The following is a 27233-nucleotide window of genomic DNA, read 5'->3' as shown; positions in this document are numbered from 1 at the left end:
ATACTTTGTGCTACCTCGCTTTACCAAGATAACAGCTCTGAGTCTTCTCCAATGCCTGATGAGGTTGGAGAATACATGGTAAGGTATCTGAGACCATTTCTCCATACAGAATCTCTCCAGATCCTTCAAATTTCGAGGTTCACGCTGGTGGACTCTCCTCTTTAGTTCACCCCACAGGGTTTCTATGGGGTTCAGGTCAGGGGACTGGGATGGTCATGGCAGGACCTTGATTTTGTGGTCAGTAAACCATTTTTGTGTTGATTGTGATGTATGTTTTGGATCATTGTCCTGCTGGAAGATCCAACCACGGCCCATTTTAAGCTTTCTGGCAGAGGCAGTCAGGTTTTCATTTAATATCTGTTGATATTTGATGGAGTCCATGATGCCATGTGTTCTAACAAAATGTCCAGGTCCTCTGGCAGAAAAACAGCCCCAAAACATTAAAGATCCACCTCCATATTTAACATATTTAAGCATGAGGTGCTTTTCCATATGGCTACCTCTCTGTGTGCTCCAAATCCACCTCTGGTGTTTATTGCCAAAAAGCTCTATTTTGGTTTCATCTGACCATAGAACCCGATCCCGTTTGAAGTTCCAGTAGTGTCTGCACACTGAAGATGCTCGAGTTTGTTTTTGGATGAGAGTAGAGGCTTTTCTCTTGAAACCCTTCCAAACAACTTGTGGTGATGTAGGTGACTTCGGATTGTAGTTTTGGAGACTTTCTGACCCCAAGACGCAACTAACTTCTGCAGTTCTCCAGCTGTGATCCTTGGAGATTTTTTGTCACTCGAACCGTCCTCTTCACAGTGCGTTGAGACGATATAGACACGCGTCCAATTCCAGGTTGATTCATAGCATTTCCAGTTGTCTGGAACTTCTTATTTATTGCCCTGATGGTGGAAATGGGCATTTTCAATGCTTGTGCTATTTTCTTATAGCCACTTCCCATTGTTGAAGCTCATCAACTTTTTGCTGCACATCACAGCTATATTCCTTGGTCTTACCCATTGTTATGAATGACTAAGGGAATTTGGCCTACGTGTTACCTCGTATTTATAGCCCTGTGAAACAGGAAGTCACCTTGGTTGAACAATTTCCTGTTAGTAGTCACCCAGGTGTACTAAGAAAATGTAAAATATCAATGTGAATATACTTCAAATATATTTTTCTCATATGGGGTCATAGGGTGCCAATAATTGTGGCACTATCGTGTAAAACAATCTTTCCAGCCTAAGTCAAAAAACTTCAGAGACAGAGATGTTTGTAGATGTCAAAAAGTAAATAAACTTTATTGAAAGTGAGACAGTCTGCAGAGGGTCCGAATTATACATACACAAACATGTCTTTATATATATATTTTCTGAAGCAGTAAAATCATCCCTAGGCGGGGCATTCACCTTTTCTTTCTAGAAACAAACCAATCTCCATCGCCTTAACTAATTATTTACATCCATATGATACCTTATATTTGTGGTGCATGCATAGTCAGTTGTATTTTCTTTAAAAGTTTTACCAGACCAGGGCTTTGTACTTTGTCACATAATTCACCCTATAGTATCAGCCTGGTGCTCTTCTTCCTGGAAGTCTTATCTTTTCTTTTGACACTGATTTGCAAGCTTGGAGGGCTTTGTTTAGAAACCCAGTTCTGGTATGTGCCTAATTGCGTTTTTATTGCCACAAAGTGAAGCTGCTTTAGACAAACACAAGGTTCTTAATTTACTGCCATAGAGTGAAGCTGCTTTAGACAAACACAAAAAACTTAATGTACACACTTAGAATACTACTTGTTAGAAAGTGTTTTATAGTTTTAGATTAGGCCTGCTGTGCAGAGAAGGTATGGACTGACAGAATTCTTCTACCTCAATACACACTTAGAATATAATTTAATCAACAAGTGTACTATGAATTTAGATAATGCTTCCCACAAGTAATTCTTAACTGTTGGGTATACATAGCAGATTATACCTGATTAACATATCCAAACATTAGTAAACTTTGTAATTACACACATTGAAACATTAGTCAGCTTTGTAGTTACACACATTGATTACACTTTATATTCTATTGCACACATATATTTAACAAAGATATATTTTTAAATAAACCTGTGTTGTGTTTGCAATTGTTTGATATCCATGAGAGCAAAGTATTTTTGTGATTTTTTTTTTATTTTATTTTTTTTAACAAAAGATCAAAAGGTTAAACAATAAAGACAAATTTTCACAGCCTTCTTTGCTCGGGTGTGGATATTAGTGGAGGACACTGTACCAGTCCCTCCAGGATTTTGTAATCACAAAACTGAATGCAAAATCAAGGAAACTCCGCAGTATTTGGAGAAGCTAGCAATTTTTCAAAATTACCAAAGATTTTCCACAGATTTAGGTCAAGATGCCTCATGTGACATCATGACAATACACATTCAGAAAAAGCCCCTTTCGATTCATGTGTACAAAATGAGTACAGCTAAGAGGTCTCATTTACTAACAAACATCACTGCAAAGGACAGTGCAAAATTTCATGCAATTGCAATTTCACCAATTCAAGTAGTTTTTCACAAGAAAAACCCAGGCAACTTTGCAAATTGAATCACAAATTTTGAAAAAAGCCACAGCAAAATCAAGCATTTTGGGCTGCAACAATCACAAAGAAAATTCAGCGAAATTTTGTACGGACTAATCTAAAAAAAAGGATAATCCAATATGAAGACCAGAAAGCTGTCTATGGGGAAAAAAGCAAACCATTTTAAGGTCAGAAAAAGAGGGCAAATCGGTCAGAGCCATTGCACAAGCATTGTACACTGTCAATACAACAATTTGGAATGTCCTGAAAAGACAGAAACCCCTAACAACCAGACATCTAATAAACAGACATCAAACAGGTCAGCCAAGGAAAACAACAGCAATTGATGACAGAATCATTGAGAAAGTGGTGAAAAAAAAACCTATCACCAACAACTTCTACCATTCAGAGAAGAACTCGAAAGCAGAAATATAGAGACCATACCACAAGATACAAACCACTCACCAGCCATAAGAATCAGAAGGCCAGATTGGGATTCGCAAAGAAATACAGAGAGGAGCCATAAAAGTTCTGGTACCAAGATTAACCTCTACCAAATGGATGGAAAGGCCAAAGTGTGGAGAAAGAAACGATCTGCTCATGATCCATACAAGCTCTTCGGTCAAGCAGGGTGGAGAAAGTGTCATGGCTTGGGCTTGCATGGCTGTTTCTTGAATGGGCTCACAAGTTTTTATTGATGATGTAATTCATGATGGTAACAGCAGAATGAATTCAGAAGTCTACAGAAACATTCTGTCTGCGAGTTGACAGAGAAATGCATGGGAAAAGAGTGGAAGGTTTTAGATTGACAAAATCAGTCACCAGCATGTGTTTATAGAGTTGGGGTACTCAATCTCAATTTTGAACGAACAATTTTGAACGAACTCAGACTTGTCACACAGTCAGGTAAATTTGTACTCGAACTTGACACGGACTTGGAATTTTGGACTCTGAAATTTTAACGAGTGTAGTCGAGTCCGCGTCCTGTGCAGGGGTGTAACCTGGCCTGGGCATTCGGGGCTGTAGCCCGGAAGATTTTTTTCTTTAGCCCCGAATAATTCTCCACTTGTCACCATGTAACTGAACATCAGTAAAAGAAGACAGACTGTAATTTTTATCTTCAGTGAATGGAGGTGAGAATAATCATGCAGGGTTTACAGGAAAATACATGGAAATACTCATATCTTATTGGCTGCAGATCTCAATTCTGAAACAGAAACAGTAACATCCTCTCATGCTGAGCAGGAAAACAAGGTATGTAAATGTCTATACGACTTTATGAATATGTATAAGTTACATGAACATGACATGAGCAGAGCATAATGGCACTGTTGCAGCTAAACCCATACAGTGACAGCTTAGTTGTGCCTCCACTTGGCTAGTGACACCAAACTAGCCAAGTCTCATGTTAGATAGCCAAAACGTTTTATATTTTATTGGAGTGATTCTTTCATTTTCTACGATGCATGAGCTGCAACATCCCCATAGGTTCTGTACCAGAAACAGAAATGATTAGTTCACCTCTCGAGCCTTCGGGTTCGAGTCGTTCGTTCTTCCGGTGACCGCCCCATAGGCAGTCTGGGCCGGATTATCCAATGGCCACTTGGGACCCAAGCGAGGGGAAGAAAAAATGCCTACAAGACATTGTGCCCAGGGACCTCTGAATTCTTAATCCTCTTTCTGAATTTGGCCCAGTGCTCTGCACATCCTCCTGGGAACACCCTTTGATTTCACAGCTGTAAGCCTTTTGAATTTACCATTGGTAAATTCAAAAGGCTTACAGCTGTGAAATCAAAGGGTGTTCCCAGGAGGATGTGCAGAGCACTGGGCCAAATTCAGAAAGATATATAATATCTTAAAATAAATAAATAAAATATATTTATATATTTTATATAAATATAAAATTTATTGATATTTTAACGTTTATTTGTTTCTCTCTATGCAAATGCAATTGTCCCTTCATAAGTAAATGGTGGTGTTATATTCTTTTGCAGAATTTTGCTGTTCAAATGTATATCCATATTTCTTGTATTTATCATTTTCTCTCTGTACCTGAGTCTAAATAAACTTTTGAAGGGCAAGTGCCACTGAAACAAGGACAGGACACTAAGAGAAGCAAAGGGGTATGTGTGTTCAGGGATAGTTCACCCAAAAATGTAAATTCTGTCATTTAATCACCCTCATGCCATTACAGTACTGTATGCTATTGAATGATGATGTCAGTATCTCTTTAAGACCCAAAAAGGGAGATATGACAAAACAAATAATTCCTAAATGTTATTATGGTTCCTGCTCCTGACTCAAATACAAAAATGGGTATTGTTGCAAATATTTTCTATATTTCATCCCATTCCTCTGTGCTCATGAAGGAATCTCATGAAGTGAATCTCATGAAGGAGCCATTGATAACAAAAGACATTGCAACTGCTGTTCAATGGCTAGACAAAATCAAGCATCATCTTAGAGGATAGGTGAAGAAACCAGATTTTCTGAAGATGAAAATGAAGACAAGAAGAGAGCCCTCAGTAAACCTTCAGAGGCTCACAGCCCTGAAATGAGCCAACTAGCCAAAGAGCCATTTGTGTTTCACTTCATATTCAGGGAAGATATGGAAATGTTTCTCGATGAGTGCAGAGACAAACAGGACCTCGGGGTTAACTGCCTGTTTGGAGAGTTTTAAATATTTTAATTTCGTTTTATGTTTTAGAATATTTTAGTTACATTTAAGAAGAGAAGTTTTGTTTTTATTTATTTTCATTGTTAAAAGTTATTTCTGTGAATGGAGCTTCATTTATGTGTTAACTTTCAAATGGCTTTGCTGTTACTCTGTAATTGTTTGCTAAAGAATACCTGTTTTTACTTGAGTATTAAGTTTTTAAAAAATGTATGTTATTTTTATGTAATTAAAAATATAAAACTTCAAACTCAATCTTTGTCTTTAATTGAAAATATTTTAAATATGTTTTATATTGTATTAAACATATAACACATAATTTAACAAAAGTGAGTGGAACCTTTTGTAAAAAACAAAACAAAAAAACAAACAAAAAACTTTATTTATGAGTCAAATAATTCAACAGAAAACTTAGAGTGTTATAAAAAAAATATATTATTTTAGTTATATATGTTTTAACAAATACTGGTGAAATTAACAAGTTTTAAAACTTTACAAAGAACTTCAGAAAGAAAACTTAAAAATGTGATGACACTCACTGCCGGCCTGGAACTGCTGCTCGCCACAACTGATGTGCTGTCATTAGCTCCGCCCTACCTTCCATCTGGAGACTACTGGCTTATTGCTGCTGGCCTAGAACTGCTGCTGCTGAGGCCCTGTAGATGGACATATCTCATTAGGGATGAAACAGTTACCGGTTTCACGATAAACCACGATAAAATTCCCAGACGGCTAGTATTACCATGTCACATTATCGTGATTTGTAAAAATCACGGTAAATGCTGTCCACACACACCCAGCATGAGTCTGACGCAGGTGCAGCATACAGCATTGTTGTTTTTTAACGTGACAACATGCCGGAAGGCAATGACAGTGCTCGGGAAAGTTTCCAATCTTCGAAGAGGACCAAATCCGAAGTGTGGTCATATTTTGGATTTTATAAAAATGCTGAGGGAAACTTAATAGAAGATGGTAACCCTGTCTGCAGAGCTTGCCAGAAGAAAGTTGCTGCGAAAGGGGGCTTTTGCTCTTCGTTTGCACTTTTCCCTCTTTTTCCCCTCACTTTTAAATCGCTTATACTTTGTGCAAGTGTGGCTGTGCACGTTTCACTTTCGCTTTCGAATTAGTGCCAGTTCGTGGGGGGCAATTGCTTGAATGGTGGATTCATTATTATTCTTTATGAAAAACACCAGCAACAACAAAACAGTACAATGACAAACTCATTTATATTAAAGCAAATCTTCCATTATCGTCTTGTCAGTCAGCTCACTTCACTCTCGTCAGAGTGACACACTACGTGATGAGGCCAAACCCTCTGTAGACTTGCTTAAAGTTTTAATAGAATATTAAATAACTAAATGAGTTGAATAATATAATATAATAGTACATATTACATATTAATGTCATATTTAGCATTGAGCCAACAAAATACTCATGGTTGTCACGATCTCCCTTGCAGATGGCACTGCGGCTGCGACGTGCACGGAGAGCCGGAGGGCGCACGCGTGCACGAGATTACGTAATAAGGACTATTTCCAATGGACACGTGCCTTTGTTTTGGTTTTGTTCTCTTCCTGTTCAGGTATTGGTCGATGTTCGAGGGTGTGTCATTATTGGTTCCAGCTGTCTGTACTCAAATGTGATTATGTTTGTTATTTAAACCCCTCGTGTTGCTGTGCACTCAGCGCAGTATTAAATGAGTAACTGAAGGCATAGAGTAATGCGTTTAAGTATGCTATGTATGTGTTAGCTACCTTGATGCTAAGCGGTCGTGTTTTCGTGTCCTGTTCTTGTTCCATGCCTCAATTCTAGTTTCATGATTAGACCTCGATTATATGCTCTGTATTTGTTAGCTAGCGTGATGCTAAGTGGTCATGCTCACGTGTCCTGTTCAAGTTTTACATTTCATGCCTCGAACCTTGCTCGTGACCGCGGTTCTCGTTTCACGTTTAGACCTCGTTTCCAGTTTCATGCTTATTGACTTTGGTTTGTAAATAAAGACTTGAACCTGCAATTGCTTCCGTACGAGTCCCGTTTCGTAACAGTGGTTGAGATGCATCTGCAGGGGTGATGGAGCTACCTCCCTCAAATGAGTTTTTGCAGGGTGGGATGTCTGAAAATGCTAGCTGGTAAAATTGCACTTGACAGTGGGATCATTGGATACATACGTAAATAGATCCACAATTTGCCTGATCAGGAGAAAAAGCTTAAATAAGATGAATGAATGAATTCCACAGTTGCTAACCGATTTACACTCTCACTGGGTATGTCTCGGGCGCACGGTGGCTTAGTGGTTAGCACCCGCCTCCAGGGTCGGGGGTTCAATTCCCACCATGTGTGTGTGGAGTTTGCATGTTCTCCCCGTGCTGCGGGGGTTTCCTCCGGGTACTCCGGATTCCTCCCCCAGTCCAAAGACATGCATGGTAGGCTGATTGGCAGGTCCAAAGTGTCCGTAGTGTGTGAATGTGTATGTGATTGTGTCCTGCGATGGCTTAACACTTAAAAGTTGTGTGTGAATAGGTGTGTGAATGTGTATGTGATTGTGATTGTATGTGATTGTGTCCTGCGATGGATTGGCACCCTGCCAATGCTCCCTGGGATAGGCTCCAGGTTCCCCCTGACCCTGATGGAAGGATAAGCGGTATAGAAGATGGATGGATGGATGGATGGGTATGTCTCAACCAGCTTATTAGTTCAGAAGTTAGGGGACAAGTTCGAGTCTAACAACTTTTAAGTGTTTAATGATTAAAAAAAAAATCCACTAGCTCACCTATGATCCTGCTTGACATATTATGACAGAAATACGTGTGATTAAGCTAACAAATTTATATGGCATATAAAACTTAAATATTTTAAAGTTTCTTTGACGTTTTACAATGCGAGCACATAGTACACGATATACTGATTCACTACCTACTGAACCAGGGAGCTGGTTGAGACACACCCATAGACATCCCAGGTGTTCTACCATTTTGGACAAAAATGGTTCTTCTTTGTCTTCTGTTTCATGCAGTCATGGTTTATTTAAGGTCATTTTATTTCCTTTGTTTCTCTCTTCTATGCTTTTCTCACAAAATAAATAATAATAAAAAAATCAATACTACATGACACTCTACCCCAATTCTTGATCCATCAGGGTTTATGTATCATTTGGCCCTGTGTGTTCAGCTCCTCCAGCCTTCATACATAAACTCTCAGGATCCAGAGTGGAGCAGAGCATCATTACTTTATTTTAATTTATATTCTGTACTGTTTAGCCCTGTTCTATAAATGTATTGAAAGAGAACTCTTTGATCTCTATTAAACTCATATGCTAGTAAATATTCCAAGTCCTTATCCTTTTTACCTTTTTTAATTAAATATGTTATTAATTCATTTCACTCCTCGCCACAGCTTTTACAATCATATACAGTGGCAAGAAAAAGTATGTGAACCTTTTGGAATTTCATGGTTTTCTGAATAAATTTGTCATAAAATGTGATCTGATCTTCATCTAAGTCAAGGGTATTGACAGATATAATGTGCCTAAAATAATAACAAGAAATAAATTCTCTCATGTCTTTATTGAACACACTCATTCAACATTCAAAATGGCAGTGGAAAAAGTAAGTGAACCCTTACAATTAATAACTGGTTGACCCCCCCTTGGCAGCAATAACCTCAACCAGGCGCTTCCTGTAGCTGTGGATCAGACCTGCACATCGTTCAGGAGGAATTTTAGCCCATTCCTCCTGGCAGAACTGCTTTAGCTCTGTCATATTCTTTGGACGTCTCATGTGTCTGGCTCTCTTCAAGTCATTCCATAGCATCTCTATTGGGTTGAGGTCTGGGCTCTGACTTGGCCACTCCAAAAGGCAAATTTTGTTTTTCTGAAGCCATTCTGTTGTGGACTTGCTTTTGTGTTTTGGGTCGTTGTCCTGTTGCATCACCCAACTTCTACATGGTTTCAGCTGACGTACAGACATTCTCACATTATCCTGAAGAATTGTCTGATATACTTGGGAATTCATCTTCCCCTCAATGATTGCAAGCTGGCCAGGCCCTGATGCAGCAAAGCAGGCCCAAATCATGATGGTTCCTCCACCATACTTTACGGTTGGGATGTTTTCATGATGATAGGCCGTGCCCTTTCTACGCCAGATTTACTGCTGTGTGGTTTTTCCAAATAGTTCAATCTTAGTTTCATCAGTCCACAAAACATTTTGCCAATACCGCTGTGGAGTGTCAATGTACTCTTTTGCAAATTTCAGGCGTGCGGCAATGTTCTTTTTAGTAAGCAGTGGCTTCCTTCGTGGTGTCCTGCTGTAGATACCCTGCTTGTTCAATGTTTGACGTATTGTAGACTCATGAACAGAGATGTTAGCCAGTTCCAATGATGCCATTCAAATCTTTGGCTGTCATTCGGGGTTGTTTCTTTACCTCATTGATGAGTCTTCGTTGTGCTCTTGGTGTCATTTTGACTGACCGCCCACTTCTTGGTGGAGTAGGAACAGTCCCAAAGTGTCTCCATTTGTAGAATGTTTGCCTAACTGTAGACTGGTGAATTTCTAAAGTGTTTGAAATCACTTTGTAACCCTTTCCAGCTTTATTTAAATCAACAATTCTCAATCGTAGACCCTCTGAAAGGTCTTTTTGGCGAGGCATGGCTCACATAAGCATGTGCTTCTTGTGCAGAGCAAACTCCAAAAGTTTAAGGGGTTTTTATCAGTGAAAGTAGCTGTAGTCCACACCTCCAAACTCATTTTCTTAACCAGACTCCAGGTGTGCTAAAACCTGACTCCAATTAGCTTTTTTGAGGTCATAAACTCAAGGGTTCACATACTTTTTCCACAAGTACTATGAGGTTTTTTTGGTTGTTCTCAATAAAGACATGAAAGATCAGATTTTTTTTTGTGTTATTATTTTAGGCACATTATATTTGTCAATACCCTTGACTTAGATGAAGATCAGATCACATTTTATAACCAATTTATGCAGAAAACCATGAAATTCCAAAAGGTTCACACACTTTTTCTTGCTACTGTATTATGTGTTCTATTGTTTATTTCTCACCCCAATACTATAACATACTCGAGTTAAGAACAGTGATACATTCAATTTTGAGAGACCAAGTCTTAGCCTAGTGATTATGACCTCTTTCTTCCTATTTCTACCACATATAGTTCTTTAAGTATCTACTGATTTTTAAATTTTATATAGATACCTTCCCTTAGTGTCCATATTCTTTTGAAATATTTTTCTTAACAATACTTAAAAATTCTCCTTTACCTAAGGGCACACTGACATCCACTTGCTTCCTTTTTAAAGCATTTTTGCTAGCTTGTTGTCTGTTTCGTTTCCAGATATTTCCAGATGTATGTGCTGGTACCCAGCAAAATACTACTACTACTCCTTTTCTTTGAATACACCATAATAACATAAATATCTCACTCATCAAGTCTTCTAGATATTGATGGGTAGATAGCGATGTTAAGACAGAAGCAGAGTCAGAATATATCACCACTCTATCTGATATTATTTCCTCTATGGTATTCACCATATCTGGTATTATTACCCGCATCAAACCTACTATGATAGCGACCATTTCAACAGCATATACTGACAACTGAGATGTTAATCTTTTACTTATAGATATATCCAGAACTTGGATATATATATATATATATATATATATATATATATATATATATATATATATTTTCCTACTCCTATGACCCCTGATTTATAATAAAATATATATATATATATATATTCCTACTCCTATAACCCCTGATTTTGGGTCTTTTGATCCCTCTGTATATATTTGAGTTCTTGCACAGAATCTTTCCTGGATGTGCTTATTTACATTATGCTTAATTTTACCGATTTCCTTCCATTCCCTTGTCCAATATCTCGAAGTAAATTTTTTTACAACAGGAATGATCCATGTTGGTACTTCTCCCCATACAGGAGTGGCGCTGCATCATATGTTTGCAATCTGATACTTCTCTGCTAATTGATTTATATTCTGCCCAAATCCCCTTCCTTTTTTATTTATATACTCTCAGTAGTTATTTAAGACATCATTAGCAATACGGCTTACAGCGTAACTCTTTATAGATGTCCAATATGCCAAGGACATTTCTGACCACAAGAAATAGTGGCATAAACTGCTTTGTATGCCTCCTGCCATTTTGGGGAAATCGAAAACCAATTGTTCGTTTCCCTGATTAAGTATTCAACACTGCTAAGGATGGTTTCTTTGGATGCTGCACTGACAGCCAATTGTAAAGAATGGCACACACAGCGGATGAGTACCAAATAGGGCAAAGCACATTCTTCCTTTAAAATGTTGTGCACCCCAGTCATCGCATTATCAGTGGCAATACCCTGAACATAATTTTTTTTTAAGGTTACGCTTTTCAAGAAACTCACCTATCGCCTTTGCTATTGATCTGGCATCGCCTGCCTCCAGTTCAAGCAGCCCAAGAAATGTGGACACAAGTGTTCTTTTTTTTTAGCACTAAAATACAGAATCACCAAACCCAGGTATTTTGAGACACTGACATTAGTGGACTCATCCAAAAGGAGGCTAAACTTCTTATTCCCCACATCTGATGTTATCCTTTTCCGAAAATAAGGAGCCAATACTCCCCTAATCATTTCTGTGCACTTGATGCGGTGCATCTGGAAGCTTGTTGCTGCCACAAAATCTGAAAAGGCAGCTTTGCAAGCCATACCTAAATGATCGCATGCTAGCAGTGAACAATGCTCTTCACTGGCCTATTGCCATAGTAGCTTCTGCACTTTTGCAGTTATCCACTTTCGTGTATGGTTGTATGGTTTTGATTTATTTACATGGTTTGCTGTAGTACAATGTTTTTTGATGTCATACATTTTTGCAAGCATATCTGATTTTCTGTACGCACAGTATGCCCAACAGTCATCCCAAATTACTGGCTTCAGTCACCCTTTAAATTCAGGTAGAGACTCCCACACTTTTCTGTAGTTCTGACTGTACAATTTTGATTGAGACGTGTTGAGTGATGTAGTGTCTTCTAGATCTGCTGCTGCTATACTCTGTGCCTGGTTAGCTATTGAGCCAGCTGAGACGTCACTACCGCTGTCGTGACTCACAGTGTACTTTTGCAGCCAGGCAGACAAGACTATATGTTGTGACTGAATGTGTGACAAAGAAAATCGTTTTTGTGCAGAGGGGAAATGCGTGCCTCTTTTTACCGTTTGAGTCACTTTTAAGAAGTTACAAAAGTTGACAAGTACATTTTTTAAAATAGCTACATTGGTTGCTTTTCGAAAAAAAAAAAAGTTCTAGGGTAGTCTGAAAAATGGCTAAATCTAGCAACAAAATAGCTAAATTGGCAACACTGTTAACGTTTGTCAGGATTGAGACTGTCAGCCAATAAGACACGAGTATGTCCATGTATTTTCCTGTAAACCCTGTCGGAGTGGTCTTGCCTCCGTTCACTGAAGATAAAATACAACACTGTCGTCTACTTTTAATAATTCAAGTGGAGAATTATTCAGGGCTACAGACCCAAATACCAAGGCCAGTATACACCCCTGTGGATATTGTTTCTGGTGCATCCCGAATGTGAATAGTATTATTATAAAAACTAATTTTTTTTCTTTTAAACTTACTATCCATTGAATAAAATACATGGACTGTAAAACGTCCACAAACTGGGATGTGGAGTCAAAAACCATTTTGGAAGAATTTCAAGACAAGAGAACAGTCAACAGTCACCTTTCACACCTCCTATTGGCTGCTCAGCCGAGAGTGGGCGTGTTTAAGGCAACAGCGTGGGTTCGCCTATGTGACACAATTATACCAATTTTAATCTGGTGGCAAATAGAAGTTTGACATTATTTGAAGTAATTCCTCGCTGTAATAGTGTTCGAGTGACCATTCATGCATGAAACGTTTATTTTCTCCATCACACTCGTGATTTTTCAGAATGTGAGAAGGAGGGTCAACTGGAAGATAACTCATTTCCCGCAAGGATATACGTCCGAATTTTAGCAAAAAGTTACGAAATTATAGCGGGTTTTTTTTGGACCTCGTGGATTTCACGCTTCGTTTCCACGGTGCAATCCCATGCAATCGTGCCGAGTGTCGCTCGCCGTAGCTGCCTGCGCTGCTGCTCGAAGCCTCGGTGCTACTGGTGATGAGGAAAAGAAAATGGCGGCGGGAAAAGCGAGTGAGACCGAGGAGGACTTTCCTAGGCTGACCGCGCAGGAGAGAGACCGTTTAGCTGGAATTGACAGGTTAGAAACGCTGTCTAAACAGTCTTCAAAGTTACCGGTGTCGGCTAAAATATTTTCCTCTGCGTGAGCTAGCAAATAAATTATTATTATTATTTTTTTAAAATACTAAACGACATGAATTGATACCGAGCCTTCTGTGTTGTTCTTCTCGCTTGCAGCTCACTGTTTGGATTTCTGAGGCTTCATGAAGATGGCGCCAGAACGAAGGCCTTGCTTTTAAAGGTTAGCTAGCAAGTTGTGTAAACTGCCTAAGCCGGTCTTTTCTCATGCAGTCCTTCACGCAGCGTGTACACACCAGCAGTTCTGCACAATAACTTTGAATGGAGCGTGTCCATTTCCACACATTTTCAGCGCTGTGATTGGAGACGCAAGTAAAAGCGTTAGCAGCCATGTAGCTGCGCAACATCCGTGTTTTCTCAAGGCTGGCTGCAAAGCTAACACAGCTAGGCGGGGGAAACTAAACACCACACATCTGCACTTGGTCCTAGCTTAGTGCTAATGATTCCCTGCTGCTGTGTTTATGTTTAGGTAGAAATGCAAAGCCTTTAGGTTCGGTACATGACCAAGTTTGTAAACTTGCTACAGCTGGAGTGCGGGGAAGCTAGCTAACAAGCAGAGTAACTTGACTAACATTCTAACGGTACACTGAAGCAGTCCGGTGTTTACTCAAATCCAAATGGTGCAGTTTTCAACCAAACTGCAGTCCGAACGACTTTCCCCTCATCCGACCCTGTTGGAGAACAGATTAGAAAACAAGCGGTTGTTTCTGGCCGGAAGAGTAATCCGGACTGTTTGCACCATATGATCCCCCTGGCTAACGCTAACTGTGCGGCTACGGCTTGTTCTGCGTTAGACAGTTAACTAACGTTAGCGTAGCCAACTGCTACCGATTCCGCTTGGGGTATAACCACTTAACGTAACCAGGCTCGATGGTTGCAGATAAGTAGTGTTCAGGATTGTTAGTTTCAGGGTTCACAAGTCACCACATGCAGTGCGCAGTGCGCGTTTATCAGATGTCATGTCCCTGTGCTCTGCCTCTCGGTTTCTTGCGAAATGTTTGTCGCAGTCAGAAAGTCCTGGAGTGGATGGACTAAAACTGTGCATCATGTCCTAACACGTTGATGGTGGTTTTGCATTAGTGGGTGTGTGTGGGGTACAGCTCTGTGCACACATCTCTGAAGGCAGGTTTGGAAAGAGACACTGATTTGTGTTTAGTAGTAATGGCAGCTTGGGTCGGTTCAAGATGGCGGGGCAGGGAGGAGTAAGGACTGGATTATAGCAGGTGAACCGAATAACACTCCCAGTTTGCATGCATGCCCCAACCAAAACAAGCACGTATCCTGTGACATACATTGTTTAATATTTATTACAGTGGTTTCCTTTTAGTCTCGAACCCGACTTATTTGTGAGACCGTCACCCTGAGATATGCAGCGAGGTATCAACATGTAGTATGCATTACACACTACAGAGTAGGTAAAGAATACTTTTAGCAAGTCAGAGCCTCATATTAATGTCGCACTGGAGTTTTATTAGGACTTTATGTCGAGAAATCCGGTTCACAATGATGCCTGATGCTTTGTAAACACAAACCTGTCTGGTTTATCAAACTGCTCATGTTATCAAGTGTGCATCATCATTACAATACTACAGGTGGCACCGTGAATGTGTTGTGAACAGAATTTTCCGTTGTTTATAATTTGCTCAGGCTGCGTTGTGAGTTTCTTGAAAATATGGTCACTGTTGTGAAGGAGCAACTCCAGTGAATTTCATTGAACAGTGTAATACAAACATGATTTTTAAACTGTATCATCTCTTGTATAGATTACTTCTGAAAGCAATGTTTATTTGCTACAAGGTGTCCCAAAGGTCTCCAAACATAGGGGACTATGTTCGCCAGCACCACGTCGGCCGGATGTTTGTGCACGTCCACTTCTCGGTTGGACTGCAACACTTCCAGTCTTTTTGAATTTGTTAAAGTTTGGCAACAGTGTCATGTGTGTGATGTGCTTGCCACGTTTCCTGTTAAAATCCATCGCAACATTGCGATAGATTCCCGATCCAGCCATGAGAATGATTTCAATAATTTATTCTTTTGTCAAAGGCTATCTGGGGGACGGACGGACGATAAATGGTCCCTCCAGGATTTTGTAGTCGCAGAATTTAACGCAAAGGAAACTCCGCAATATTCGCAGGAGCTTCCAATTTGTCAAACTTACTGCAGGTTTTCTGCAAATTAGGGCCAACACGCGCTACGTGACGTCATCACAATAGTGCCATTTGACGTCATCAATGCGCATTCAGCCAAAACCCAATTCGATCTGCGTACATCAAACGTGAGTACTGCTAAAAGGTCTCATTTACCAACAAACATCACTGCGAAAGACGGTGCAAAACAATTTCATGCAACTGCAATTTCGCTAATTCAAATAGTTTTTCACAATAAAAAGCACCAACTCTGTAAATCACATCGCACATGCATTTTTGACCACAGCAATTATAAAGAACTGCTATGAAACCCTGTATGGACTGATATAATGTGCACTAAGTATGAAAAATTTTGGAAGACATCTAGCTAAAAAGTGTTAATTTCCCCTATGTATGGAGACTTTTGAGACACCCTGTAGTGTATTTAACACAGTATTCCCAACTCTTTTCAGAGGAAATTAGCTAAAGCACACTCATAAAGTTGCTAGACGATGTGATAGACTAATTTGCACATTAATTTATTCATCATAATCAGTGGCATATAATTGGAAGAATCTTACCTAGAATATAATAAACTTGAATAAAATAAAGTGTTCTCAGTAGAGAATAATACATTACAGTTGATTCCCTAGAGAAAGAAATTGTCTTTGGGCATGGCACCACAAGCTAAACTTTTACATATTTACAATATACTCTACTTTCTATGAAGAATGCAGATAAAAAAAAGTAGCAGCGACAGTGAATAGTTGTGAAAGGAGAGTAGTCATGAAGAAAATAACTTCTATTAATGACTATCTCCAAGAAGAGAGCTTAAAACGAAGAAGAGCAAGAGTGGGACAATAATTCAAGTTCTTTCACGTCAATTTGGCAAACCATGTCTTCATGGCTGTCGCTTTGTGCACAGGGGCATTGTCATGCTGGAACATGTTTCAGCCCCTTGGTTGCAATGAAGAAGAAAAATCTAATGCTACAGCATATAATGTAGGGATGTCACGATACCACCAAAAGTACACAATACCCGATACCATGGTGTGGTATTTAAAAAAAAATAAAAAAATAAAATAAAATTACAGTTTAAAAACTTTCCAGGAGGACATCGTCCTCTGGCAGAGAGAGGCAGGGATATTTTAGTTAAATAAAGTAATAAAACTGTGGAAGCTACAAGTGCTAAGGTGCACTCCTAAACAAGTGTGTGTGTGTGTGTGTGTGTGTACGTGCGTGCGCGTGCGCACACACACAACCCTTATAATCTGAATGCAAGTATTAGTTTAAATTCACTGATATGGTGGCAGGCCAAAACGATTTATTAAAAGCATGAACATGTGAATAATTATTAGTGACATTAGGCTACAGTTTGCTGACAGGACACGGGCTGAATGGCGATGCATGGTGGAACATTCGGTGGTAGTTTATAACACTGCAATGCGTTAACGTCGTTAACAAATAACTGGCTATCGCTAACATTACATGGAGCATAATGTTAGCTGGTTTCACGGCTACAATGCAGCTGCCTCAAACAAATAAAATATAGGATTGTCTTTCAGGTGCTTCGCCAAATTCCAGGTGTTTCCTCGCTTTGTTTGAAATGAACGATAGCATCGTTTGCAAACTGTAGTTTTTCCCGCGTGCTTGTAGGCATTCTTCTTTACCACTTGTGGACCGACTAAAGCACATGCGCGTATTTGCTGCCCCCATCAGTTCCGGAATAATTGCTACCTTGGTTACTTCATTACTAGTGGTACCTACGCAACTGCAGAAAAACAAGTACCCTCACGTTTTAAGAATGTTGGTACCGACTTGGTACCGAAGTATCGGTTCTTCTGACATCCCTAACGTGTGTGTGTATATTAGAGCTTCAACAACTAATTGATAAAATCGATAATAATTTATGAAAATCGTTGTCAACAAATCTCATTATGGATTAGTTGATCTGCACGCGGCACCGTGCGTGTTTACTCATTACGTTACTTCTGTTCCGAAAACACGCTTTGGAGAGTAAATACTAAAGTTGTGTCTCAAATGAAGTACTGTACAAGATGGTAGAGTATGCAGTACATAGTGTAAGTACACTATGCACTGCGTACTCTATCGTCTAGAGTGTGGATTTTAGAAAGGTAATATCATCTCAAATATATTTTTTCTTACTAACCAGAAAGTATAAACTGCTTCCTAGGCAATGGCGCGTGATGTCATACGCACGCTAGCATTGGCAGACACCCAGAGTCACGGGCAATGACTTTCTTCAGTTTACTGTTTGTCAGCGTTGCCTTTTATTCCCAACATGACCTCAGTCTCCATCAGACGGAGGCGAAAACGTCACGTGACTGAGGAAGAAAGTCCTCTAGGTCAGGGGTGCATTTTAAACACCGTGGGAATCAAACTGATGCATGAGGAGTTATGTTTATATTCAAAATGCTCCACTGTGTGTAAGGGGCAGGGGAAACTGGTGCAAGCTGCTTAAAAGGTTTAGTTTAATTTTAGATTGTCATTATATGCTGTATTTGCGCGCTTGCAGTGTAACTTCTGTCGTTTATTATATCGGAAGTGATGTTAGTAATGAGGCCGCGTTGCTGATCACACGCAGTGTAGACGCGCTGATACAAAGTGTAGCGCGAGTATGATCTGTAATGTCTAATTAAAACATTGTGATCAAAAGTAAATACAAGTAAAATAATATTCCTAAAAGGCAGTGAGTAACATACCACAAGGTGCAAGTGAGTTTTTATAAATAATTTAGGACTGTAGTTTAATTCCGTGCTTTTTGTGCACCCATAAAAAGTAATACATAAATACTCTATCTATCTATCTATCTATAGTATCTCTCAAAAGTGAGTACACCCCTCACATTTTTGTAAATATTTGATTATAACTTTTCATGTGACAACACTGAAGAAATGACACTTTGCTACAATGTAAAGTAGTGCGTGTACAGCTTGTGTAACAGTGTAAATTTGCTGTCCCCTCAAAATAACTCAACACACAGCCATTAATGTCTAAACCGCTGGTAACAAAAGTGAGTACACCCCTAAGTGAAAATGTCCAAATTGGGCCCAAAGTGTCAATATTTTGTGCGGCCACCATTATTTTCCAGCACTGCGTTAACCCTCTTGGGCATGGAGTTCACCAGAGCTTCACAGGTTGCCAGTGGAGTCCTCTTCCACTCCTCCATGACGACATCACGGAGCTGGTGGATGTTAGAGACCTTGTGCTCCTCCACCTTCCGTTTGAGGATGCCCCACAGATGCTCAATAGGGTTTAGGTCTGGGGACATGCTTGGCCAGTCCATCACCTTCACCCTCAGCTTCTTTAGCAAGGCATTGGTCGTCTTGGAGGTGTGTTTGGGGTAGGGATGTCACGATACCAAAAATCTAGTAGTTGGTACCGATACCACCAAAAGTACACGATACTCGATACCAAAGTCGATACCATGGTGTGGAAAAAAAAAAAAAAGTTAAAAAACTCTCCTGGAGGACATCCTCCTCTGGCTGATACTGGCAAAGAGAGAGAGAGAGAGAGAGAGAGAGAGAGAGAGAGAGAGAGAGGAGGAAGGGGGCGTATTTTAGTTATCAAACACTGCCTGACAATGAGTGGAGGTGCACTCCTAAACGCGTGCACACACACGCATGCACACACGCATGCACACACGCATGCACACACGCATGCACACAGACGCACGCGCACACACACACCTTATACTCTGAATGCAAGCATTAGTTTAAATTCACTGTGATGGTAGCAGGACAAAAAGATTTATTAAAAGCATGAACATTTGAATAATTATTTGTGACATTAGGCTACATTTAGCTGACAGGACACGGGCTGGATGGCGATGCACGGTGGACCATTAGGAGGTAGTTGATAACGACCCCACATTGCAGTGTTATAATGCTGGAATACTGCCCTGCGGCCCAGTCTCCGAAGGGAGGGGATCACGCTCTGCTTCGGTATGTCAGAGTACATGTTGGCATTCATGGTTCCCTCAATGAACTGTAGCTCCCCAGTGCCGGCAGCACTCATGCAGCCCCAGACCATGACACTCCCACCACCATGCTTGACTGTAGGCAAGACACACTTGTCTTTGTACTCCTCACCTGGTTGCCGCCACACACGCTTGACACCATCTGAACAAATAAGTTTATCTTGGTCTCATCAGACCACAGGACATGGTTCCAGTAATCCATGTCCTTAGTCTGCTTGTCTTCAGGAAACTGTTTGCAGGCTTTCTTGTGCATCATCTTTAGAAGAGGCTTCCTTCTGGGATGACAGCCATGCAGACCAATTTGATGCAGCATGCGTCGTATGGTCTGAGCACTGACAGGCTGACCCCCCCCCCCCCCCCTTCAACCTCTGCAGCAATGCTGGCAGCACTCATACGTCTATTTCCCAAACACAACCTCTGGATATGACGCTGAGCAGGTGCACTCAACTTCTTTGGTCAACCATGGCGAGGCCTGTTCTGAGTGGAACCTGTCCTGTTAAACCGCTGTATGGTCTTGGCCACCGTGCTGCAGCTCAGTGTCAGGGTCTTGGCAATCTTCTTATAGCCTAGGCCATCTTTATGTAGAGCAACAATTCTTTTTTTCAGATCCTCAGAGAGTTCTTTGCCATGAGGTGCCATGTTGAACTCCCAGTGACCAGTATGAGGGAGTGTGAGAGCGATGACACCAAATTTAACACACCTGCTCCCCATTCACACCTGAGACCTTGTAACACTAACAAGTCACATGACACCGGGGAGGGAAAATGGCTAATTGGGCCCAATTTGGACCTTTTCACTTAGGGGTGTACTCACTTTTGTTGCCAGCGGTTTAGACATTAATGGCTGTGTGTTGAGTTATTTTGAGGGGACAGCAAATTTACACTGTTACGCAAGCTGTACACTCACTACTTTACATTGTAGCAAAGTGTCATCTCTTCAGTGTACTATAAATATTGTGTGTGTGTGAATATAAATATTGTGTGTATTAGAGATGCACAGATAAACGCACTTTTTCACGCTATCGGCCGATAGTTGAAACAACATTGGTTGTTTCCTGTATGTATCATTAGTTTCAGCTGTTTTGTTTCACCCTTGATTATGTTTGTCATTTAAACCCCTCGTGTCTCTTTGTACTTCGAAGTATTACATGAGATTTCAGTATACCAAGCATTTGTTCCTCCTTTCATGTGTTATAGTTTGGATCTTGTTCTCGCCCTCGTTCTTTGATTCTGTTTAGCCTTGTTTATGCCCGTTTGCCGATCGCCTGACCCATTGCCTGTTTTTGACCACGCTGTTGTCTCACGTTTTGGATTTGTTTTCCTGTCTCTACTCTAATAAAGCTTTTACTTGCATTTGCATCTGTCTTAATCTCCATTAAGTGCTTAACGTGACAAAGCCTAACAGGAGGTTTTTTAGAAATCAGTCAATGTTAATATGAATTAATAACATTCAGTAAGTTAAGAAATCTTACTTTAATCTTCAGAATTTAGTTCATGTGTTAATGTTAATTAGAGTAATGTGTTTGAGACCAGTTACTGTGAAACAACTTGTTGAAATGGAGAGAATAAAGTTTTTATTTGCATTTCCTTCAGAATTGTGGAATGAATTATTATTAATTTAAAAGAAGACAGAACCACCAAACTATCGGTATCACTGAATAATTGGCTATCGGTATCGGCTGAGAAATTTAGTATCGGTGTATCCCGAGGTGCAACGAAGGTTCATGTAATATGTAATTAGTAATTAATGAGCTCTCTGCCAGTAGGCTAGTGAAAATTCATTTCATGTTGAAGAAAAAATTCTTTGATGTTTTACTTTGTGAGTGTAATTTATTTGTGAAAATATACACTCATTTCAAATCTGATGACTGCAACACACTCCAAAAAAGTTGGGACTGTCGACAGTTTACCACTGTGTAACATCAAATTTTCTTTTAATAACACTTAAGTGTTTGGGCACTGAAGACACCAGTTGGTTAAGTGTAGCGAGTGGAATTTTCCCCCATTCATCCATTATGCTATTCTTCAGCTGTATGGGGCCTTCGTTGCCTTATTTTGCGCTTCATAATGCGCCACACATTCTCAAGTGGAGACGGGGAAGGATTGCAGGCAGGCCATGCTAGCACCTGAACTCTCTGCTTACGAAACCATGCGCTTGTTATCTGGACAGAATGTGGTTTGGCGTTGTCCTGCTCTGGATGGCAACAAATGTTGCTCCAAAATGTGTAAATATCTATTAATGGTGCTCTGACAGATGTGCAAATTACCCATACCATGGGCACTGACACAGCCCCATACCATGACAGACACTGGCTTTCGGACCTGACGCTGATAACAGCTTGGATGGTCCTTTTCCTCTTTGGCCCGTAGAACACGACGACTGTTTTCTACAAAAACTATTTGAAATGTTGACTCGTCGGACCACAAAACACGATTCCACTGTGCTACTGTCCATCTCAGATGAGACCGAGCCCAGAGAAGTGGGCGGCGCTTCTGGACAGTGTTGATGTATGGCTTCTGCTTTGCTTAATAAAGCCTTAACTTGCATCTGTGATCCCATGTCAGGATATCCATTACATGACAGTTTTTAAGACAGTGACGTCTGAGGGAGCGGAGATCACGCGCATTCAGAATGTGTGACCTGAACACTCAGGACTCATGTTAATGCCAGGTGGGGCCTTAGAGTCTAGGTAGTGTTGGGAGGTTTATCTGTCGGCTATACGTGAGAAAACTGGGGATTTTAAAAATTTTGTTTCTACTACAGTAAAAGTATAAAGAAAACTGTTGTGTTTGTATTAATGCATAACGTCTTGCAAAGTTGTTGCAGATGCTGCTGCTGTGTTTCTGAAGTCCTTAAGTTTCATCAGTTTTTTTGTGAGGGTTGCTTTTTTTTTTTAGTTTTAATTTTTTTTATATAAAGTATTTTTATGGCATAACTTGTTTTCCTGTATGCAGCTTGCAGGACCCTGAAGTAAAATGCTTTGGTATTACGTGTTGAATACAATTCCTTCAAAAACATGTAACATCAACCAACATACACAAATCAATCAATTAAATCAAATTAATTAATTAATGGTGTCATAGGCTATGTCTAGATTAATTCTGATCAATTTTGAAAACGCATCTTTTTGTCTACATTTTGGCCTTCTGTCTAGGCCTGTCACGATAAATTTTATTGGATGATATATAGTCTCAGAAATAATTGCGATTAATGATGATATCGTCATTTTAAGTATTGTCATGTTTTTCAACAGTATGTTTTTTTTTTTTTTTAAATTATAATCGGTGCTCATGCTTGCTACACATCTTAAATTCGAATGCACAGTGTTTGAATGTTTACTGTGCTTTTTTTAAAGTCTTAAATTCAACGAATATTCAAAGTTTAATGTGACTGCCCTAGAGCAGAGGAGAGAACAGAAGCACAGTGAATGGCTAAAATGTTGGTGTGTCAGGTCTCTCCCTCTCGTGCTGTGTGCAGGAGCCCTCTATTTTTTTTTGGGTTGCAACAACTAATTGATAAAATTGATAACGAATTTCATTATCGATTAGTTGGGTTTGTGAAGTGACGTCAGTGACGGGGTTTATTCACAGTGACGTCATTTCATAAGGGTGAAAAACGCATTTCTATGAATAAAACATCTGAAAAACAGTGGAGGTCACAGAGTGAGGGAAAAGTGCACGATCCAGGTCATCCAAAACATGAGACTGCGTTTTTACCTTTATATCCTTATCTGTAAATGTTAAAAATTCACGCAGTATTTCCATTTTACATAAAGACTTCACTGAATGAGCGCGAGTCCGAGCATGCGCGTCAATCAAACAGCACGCGATAGAAAGGAAGCACAATAACTCTGACTAAAATAATCATTTTGATCAAATATGTTGTTTGATGCTTTATTTAGAAACAAAAGTAATTGTTTATGAGGGCAGTAACTGTAATGGAGTTATAGCATGTAATTGTATAGAAATATAATCGTGTCCTACATTTACAGAATAAAGTAACGTCACTGTGTTCAGATGAGTGAATGTGTGTGTTACTGCAGAATATTCAACCTCTCACCAGTTAACACTTTTAGTGCTTGTGTTTTTCTTTTTTAGTATTTTTAATAGTGATTTAACGTCTGCTTTAAAGCTTGTAGACAATCAGTTGGTTTTTTTTTGTTTTCAAAATATAATGTTAATATTTTTTTTTTAAACCCTTTGCACAATGTATAATATAGCCTACACGGATACATTTAATACCTTTTTCATAGCCTTCAATTTGCACAATGTTTGAAGGACAATAATGGACCATGTGAAATAATGTTTTTTTTCCCCTAAAAACAAAAAAAATAAAGAAAACAAAAAAGGGCCTTTTAATCCAACTAATCGATTAATCAAAGAAGTAATGGACAGATTAGTCGATTACCAAAATAATCGTTAGCTGCAGCCCTAGTATTTTTGTTTAGTCATGTTGTCTCCACCCGTGTCCTTTCATTGGTTGTCTACTTTGTGTGACGCGTATGATTTGAGTTTCTCTTTGATTAGTTTGTATATTTAAACTCTTGTGTTTCTGTGTTCAGTGCTAACAAATGTCCATTTAGTTATTCTTCAATTTATTGATATAGTTTTGTTTTATTTGGATTATTCCTGTTTGTGGTTTTTTTTTTTTTTTTTTTTTTCTTTTTCTTTCTATAAAGTCTGCTCCAGGCTGAACGATATGGACATAGAGCTCTGATAAAATTGATAAAAATATTGTGATTGTAATGAGGTGTTACATTAAGGGCATTTTCACACTTGTTCTGAGTTGTTGAGTGTGCAACCAGAAACGATTCTGGGATTGTATGAGGGAGGAAACAATCACTGCATTTCTATTTCACATTGCAGAATTCCTAACACACTATACATCAACTGCGCAGCACCATACGTCACTTTTGTGCACACAGGTTTGCAGATTTTTTTTTTTGTTGTTTTAGCACAGCCACACAGTGAAGGACAGCACTTCTTTTATGCACGACATGTCCTTGTGCAGGAATATCTGCATACAAGGACTTATAAACATGGAAGAGGATTTTTAGCAGTCCTGAGGCTGGCATGAGACTCGCGTTTTCTGCATTATGCAAGCATTTGTCCTATGAAAGTCTGGTTTTATATATCAGTAACACTGATGACACTCGTAACACTTTTTCCTTGCCATGTAGAAAGTAGAAACAGTTGAACAGTTTGAACCAGTCAGGTTACTTGGTGCACGGAGTATTGAGTGCTGATCCTCTACACCTGATGTAAGTCGCATCATGGTTCAATAGAATTGTGCTCCAGACCACCCTTTTCAAGAAGACCAAATGTTCCCACTTCACCAAATGTTCTGAGCTCTGAGCAAGTATAAAAAATGACCTAAGACTATAATGTTTTAATGTGTCTGACTGGATGTGACTAGAACCTGAAAATCAGTGTTTTTGGTGTTTTTTGATATATTTATTTAACAATAGATAACAATGTTTGTATTTTTCACATTAAAGCAAATAACAAAAATACTAGGGCTGCAACCAAAGATTATTTTCATAATCGATTAGTTGGCTGATTTATTATTATAATTATTATTATTTTTTTTCAGATTAATCGGATTGGGGGGTTGCCCAAGCTTCCAGTACCATTTTCTCATTTATTTAAAATGAAATCCACAAAATGAGTGTTACAAATAGAAACTTAAGACTAAAACTTTACACAACTGTTTGTCCAATTATATATGACTGAGAAGAACTCAATACACACACCAGAATATATTATTAATTCAGGACTGTAGTTTAATTCTGTGCTTTTTTTTGCATGTATATGTGTGTGTGTGTGTGTGTGTGTGTGTGTGTGTGTGTGTATGTATACATGTATATATGTGTGTGTGTGTGTGTGTATATGTATGTGTATGTGTGTGTGTATGTGTGTGTGTATATATATATATATATATATATATATATATATATATATATATATATATATATATATATATATATATATATACACACACACACACACAGTATCTCACAAAAGTGAGTACACCCCTCACATTTTTGTAAATATTTGATGACATCTTTTCATGTGACAACACTGAAGAAATGACACTTTGCTACAATGTAAAGTAGTGCGTGTACAGCTTGTGTAACAGTGTAAATTTGCTGTCCCCTCAAAATAACTCAACACACAGCCATTAATGTCTAAACCGCTGGCAACAAAAGTGAGTACACTCCTAAGAGAAAATGTCCAAATAGGGCCCAAAGTGTCAATATTTCGTGTGGCCACCATTATTTTCCAGCACTGCGTTAACCCTCTTGGGCATGGAGTTCACCAGAGCTTCACAGGTTGCCAGTGGAGTCCTCTTCCACTCCTCCATGACGACATCACGGAGCTGGTGGATGTTAGAGACCTTGTGCTCCTCCACCTTCCGTTTGAGGATGCCCCACAGATGCTCAATAGGGTTTAGGTCTGGGGACATGCTTGGCCAGTCCATGACCTTCACCCTCAGCCCTTCACCCTTCTTCAGCAAGGCACCTTCACCTTCACCCTTCTTTAGCAAGGCTCTTTAGCAAGAGCTGGTGGATGTTAGAGACCTTGTGCTCCTCCAACTTCCATTTGTGGATGCCCCAAAGATGCTCAATAGGGTCCAGTCCTTCACCTTCACCCTCAGCTTCTTTAGCAAGGCAGTGGTCGTCTTGGAGGTGTGTTTGGGTCGTTATCATGCAGGAATACTGGCCTGCGGCCCAGTTTCCGAAGGGAGGGGATCATGCTCTGCTTCAGCATGTCACAGTACATGTTGGCATTCATGGTTCCCTCAATGAACTGTAGCTCCCCAGTGCCGGTAGCACTCATGCAGCCCCAAACCATGACACTCCCACCACCATGCTTGACTGTAGGCAAGACACACTTGTCTTTGTACTCCTCACCTGGTTGCCGCCACACACGCTTGACACCATCTGAACCAAATAAGTTTATCTTGGTTCCAGTAATCCATGTCCTTAGTCTGCTTGTCTACAGCAAACTGTTTGCGGGCTTTCTTGTGCATCATCTTTAGAAGAGGCTTCCTTCTGGGACGACAGCCATGCAGACCAATTTGATGCAGTGTGCGTCGTATGGTCTGAGCACTGACGGGCTGACCCCCCACCCCTTCAACCTCTGCAGCAATGCTGGCAGCACTCGTACGTCTATTCATTGAGGGAACCATGAATGCCTACATGTACTGTGAAATACTGAAGCAGAGCATGATCAGTATGCAGTATTCCAGCATGATAACGACCCCAAACACACCTTCAAGATGACCACTGCCTTGCTAAAGAAGCTGAGGGTGAAGGTGATGGACTGGCCAAGCATGTCTCCAGACCTAAACCCTATTGAGCATCTGTGGGGCATCCTCAAACGGAAGGTGGAGGAGCACAAGGTCTCTAACATCCACCAGCTCCGTGATGTCATCATGGAGGAGTGGAAGAGGACTCCAGTGGCAACCTGTGAAGCTCTGGTGAACTCCATGCCCAAGAGGGTTAAGGCAGTGCTGGAAAATAATGGTGGCCACACAAAATATTGACA

At 39.9% G+C, this 27233-nt stretch overlaps 1 protein-coding gene across 4 annotated transcripts in view; it reads left to right on the top strand.

The window, feature by feature from the left end:
- The first annotated feature begins 12987 nt into the window (after positions 1-12987).
- The window catches only part of kdm6al (lysine (K)-specific demethylase 6A, like), a 200661-nt gene continuing 186415 nt past the window's right edge, over positions 12988-27233 (top strand). For 2 of the 4 annotated variants that reach the window (XM_053637615.1, XM_053637613.1), the window contains exons 1-2: positions 12988-13498; positions 13657-13720. In XM_053637615.1, the coding sequence (XP_053493590.1) occupies positions 13329-13498; positions 13657-13720 (234 nt within the window). In that variant the 5' untranslated portion in view covers positions 12988-13328. The remainder of the gene's footprint in view (positions 13499-13656; positions 13721-27233) is intronic. The other 2 variants (XM_053637614.1, XM_053637612.1) reach the window with 1 other exon arrangement.

Source organism: Ictalurus furcatus, chromosome 12, assembly GCF_023375685.1.
Source record: "Ictalurus furcatus strain D&B chromosome 12, Billie_1.0, whole genome shotgun sequence".
Classification (NCBI taxonomy): Eukaryota; Metazoa; Chordata; class Actinopteri; order Siluriformes; family Ictaluridae; genus Ictalurus; species Ictalurus furcatus.
The sequence above is the reverse complement of the archived record's forward strand: the minus strand, read 5'-3'. Positions and strand labels throughout refer to the sequence as shown.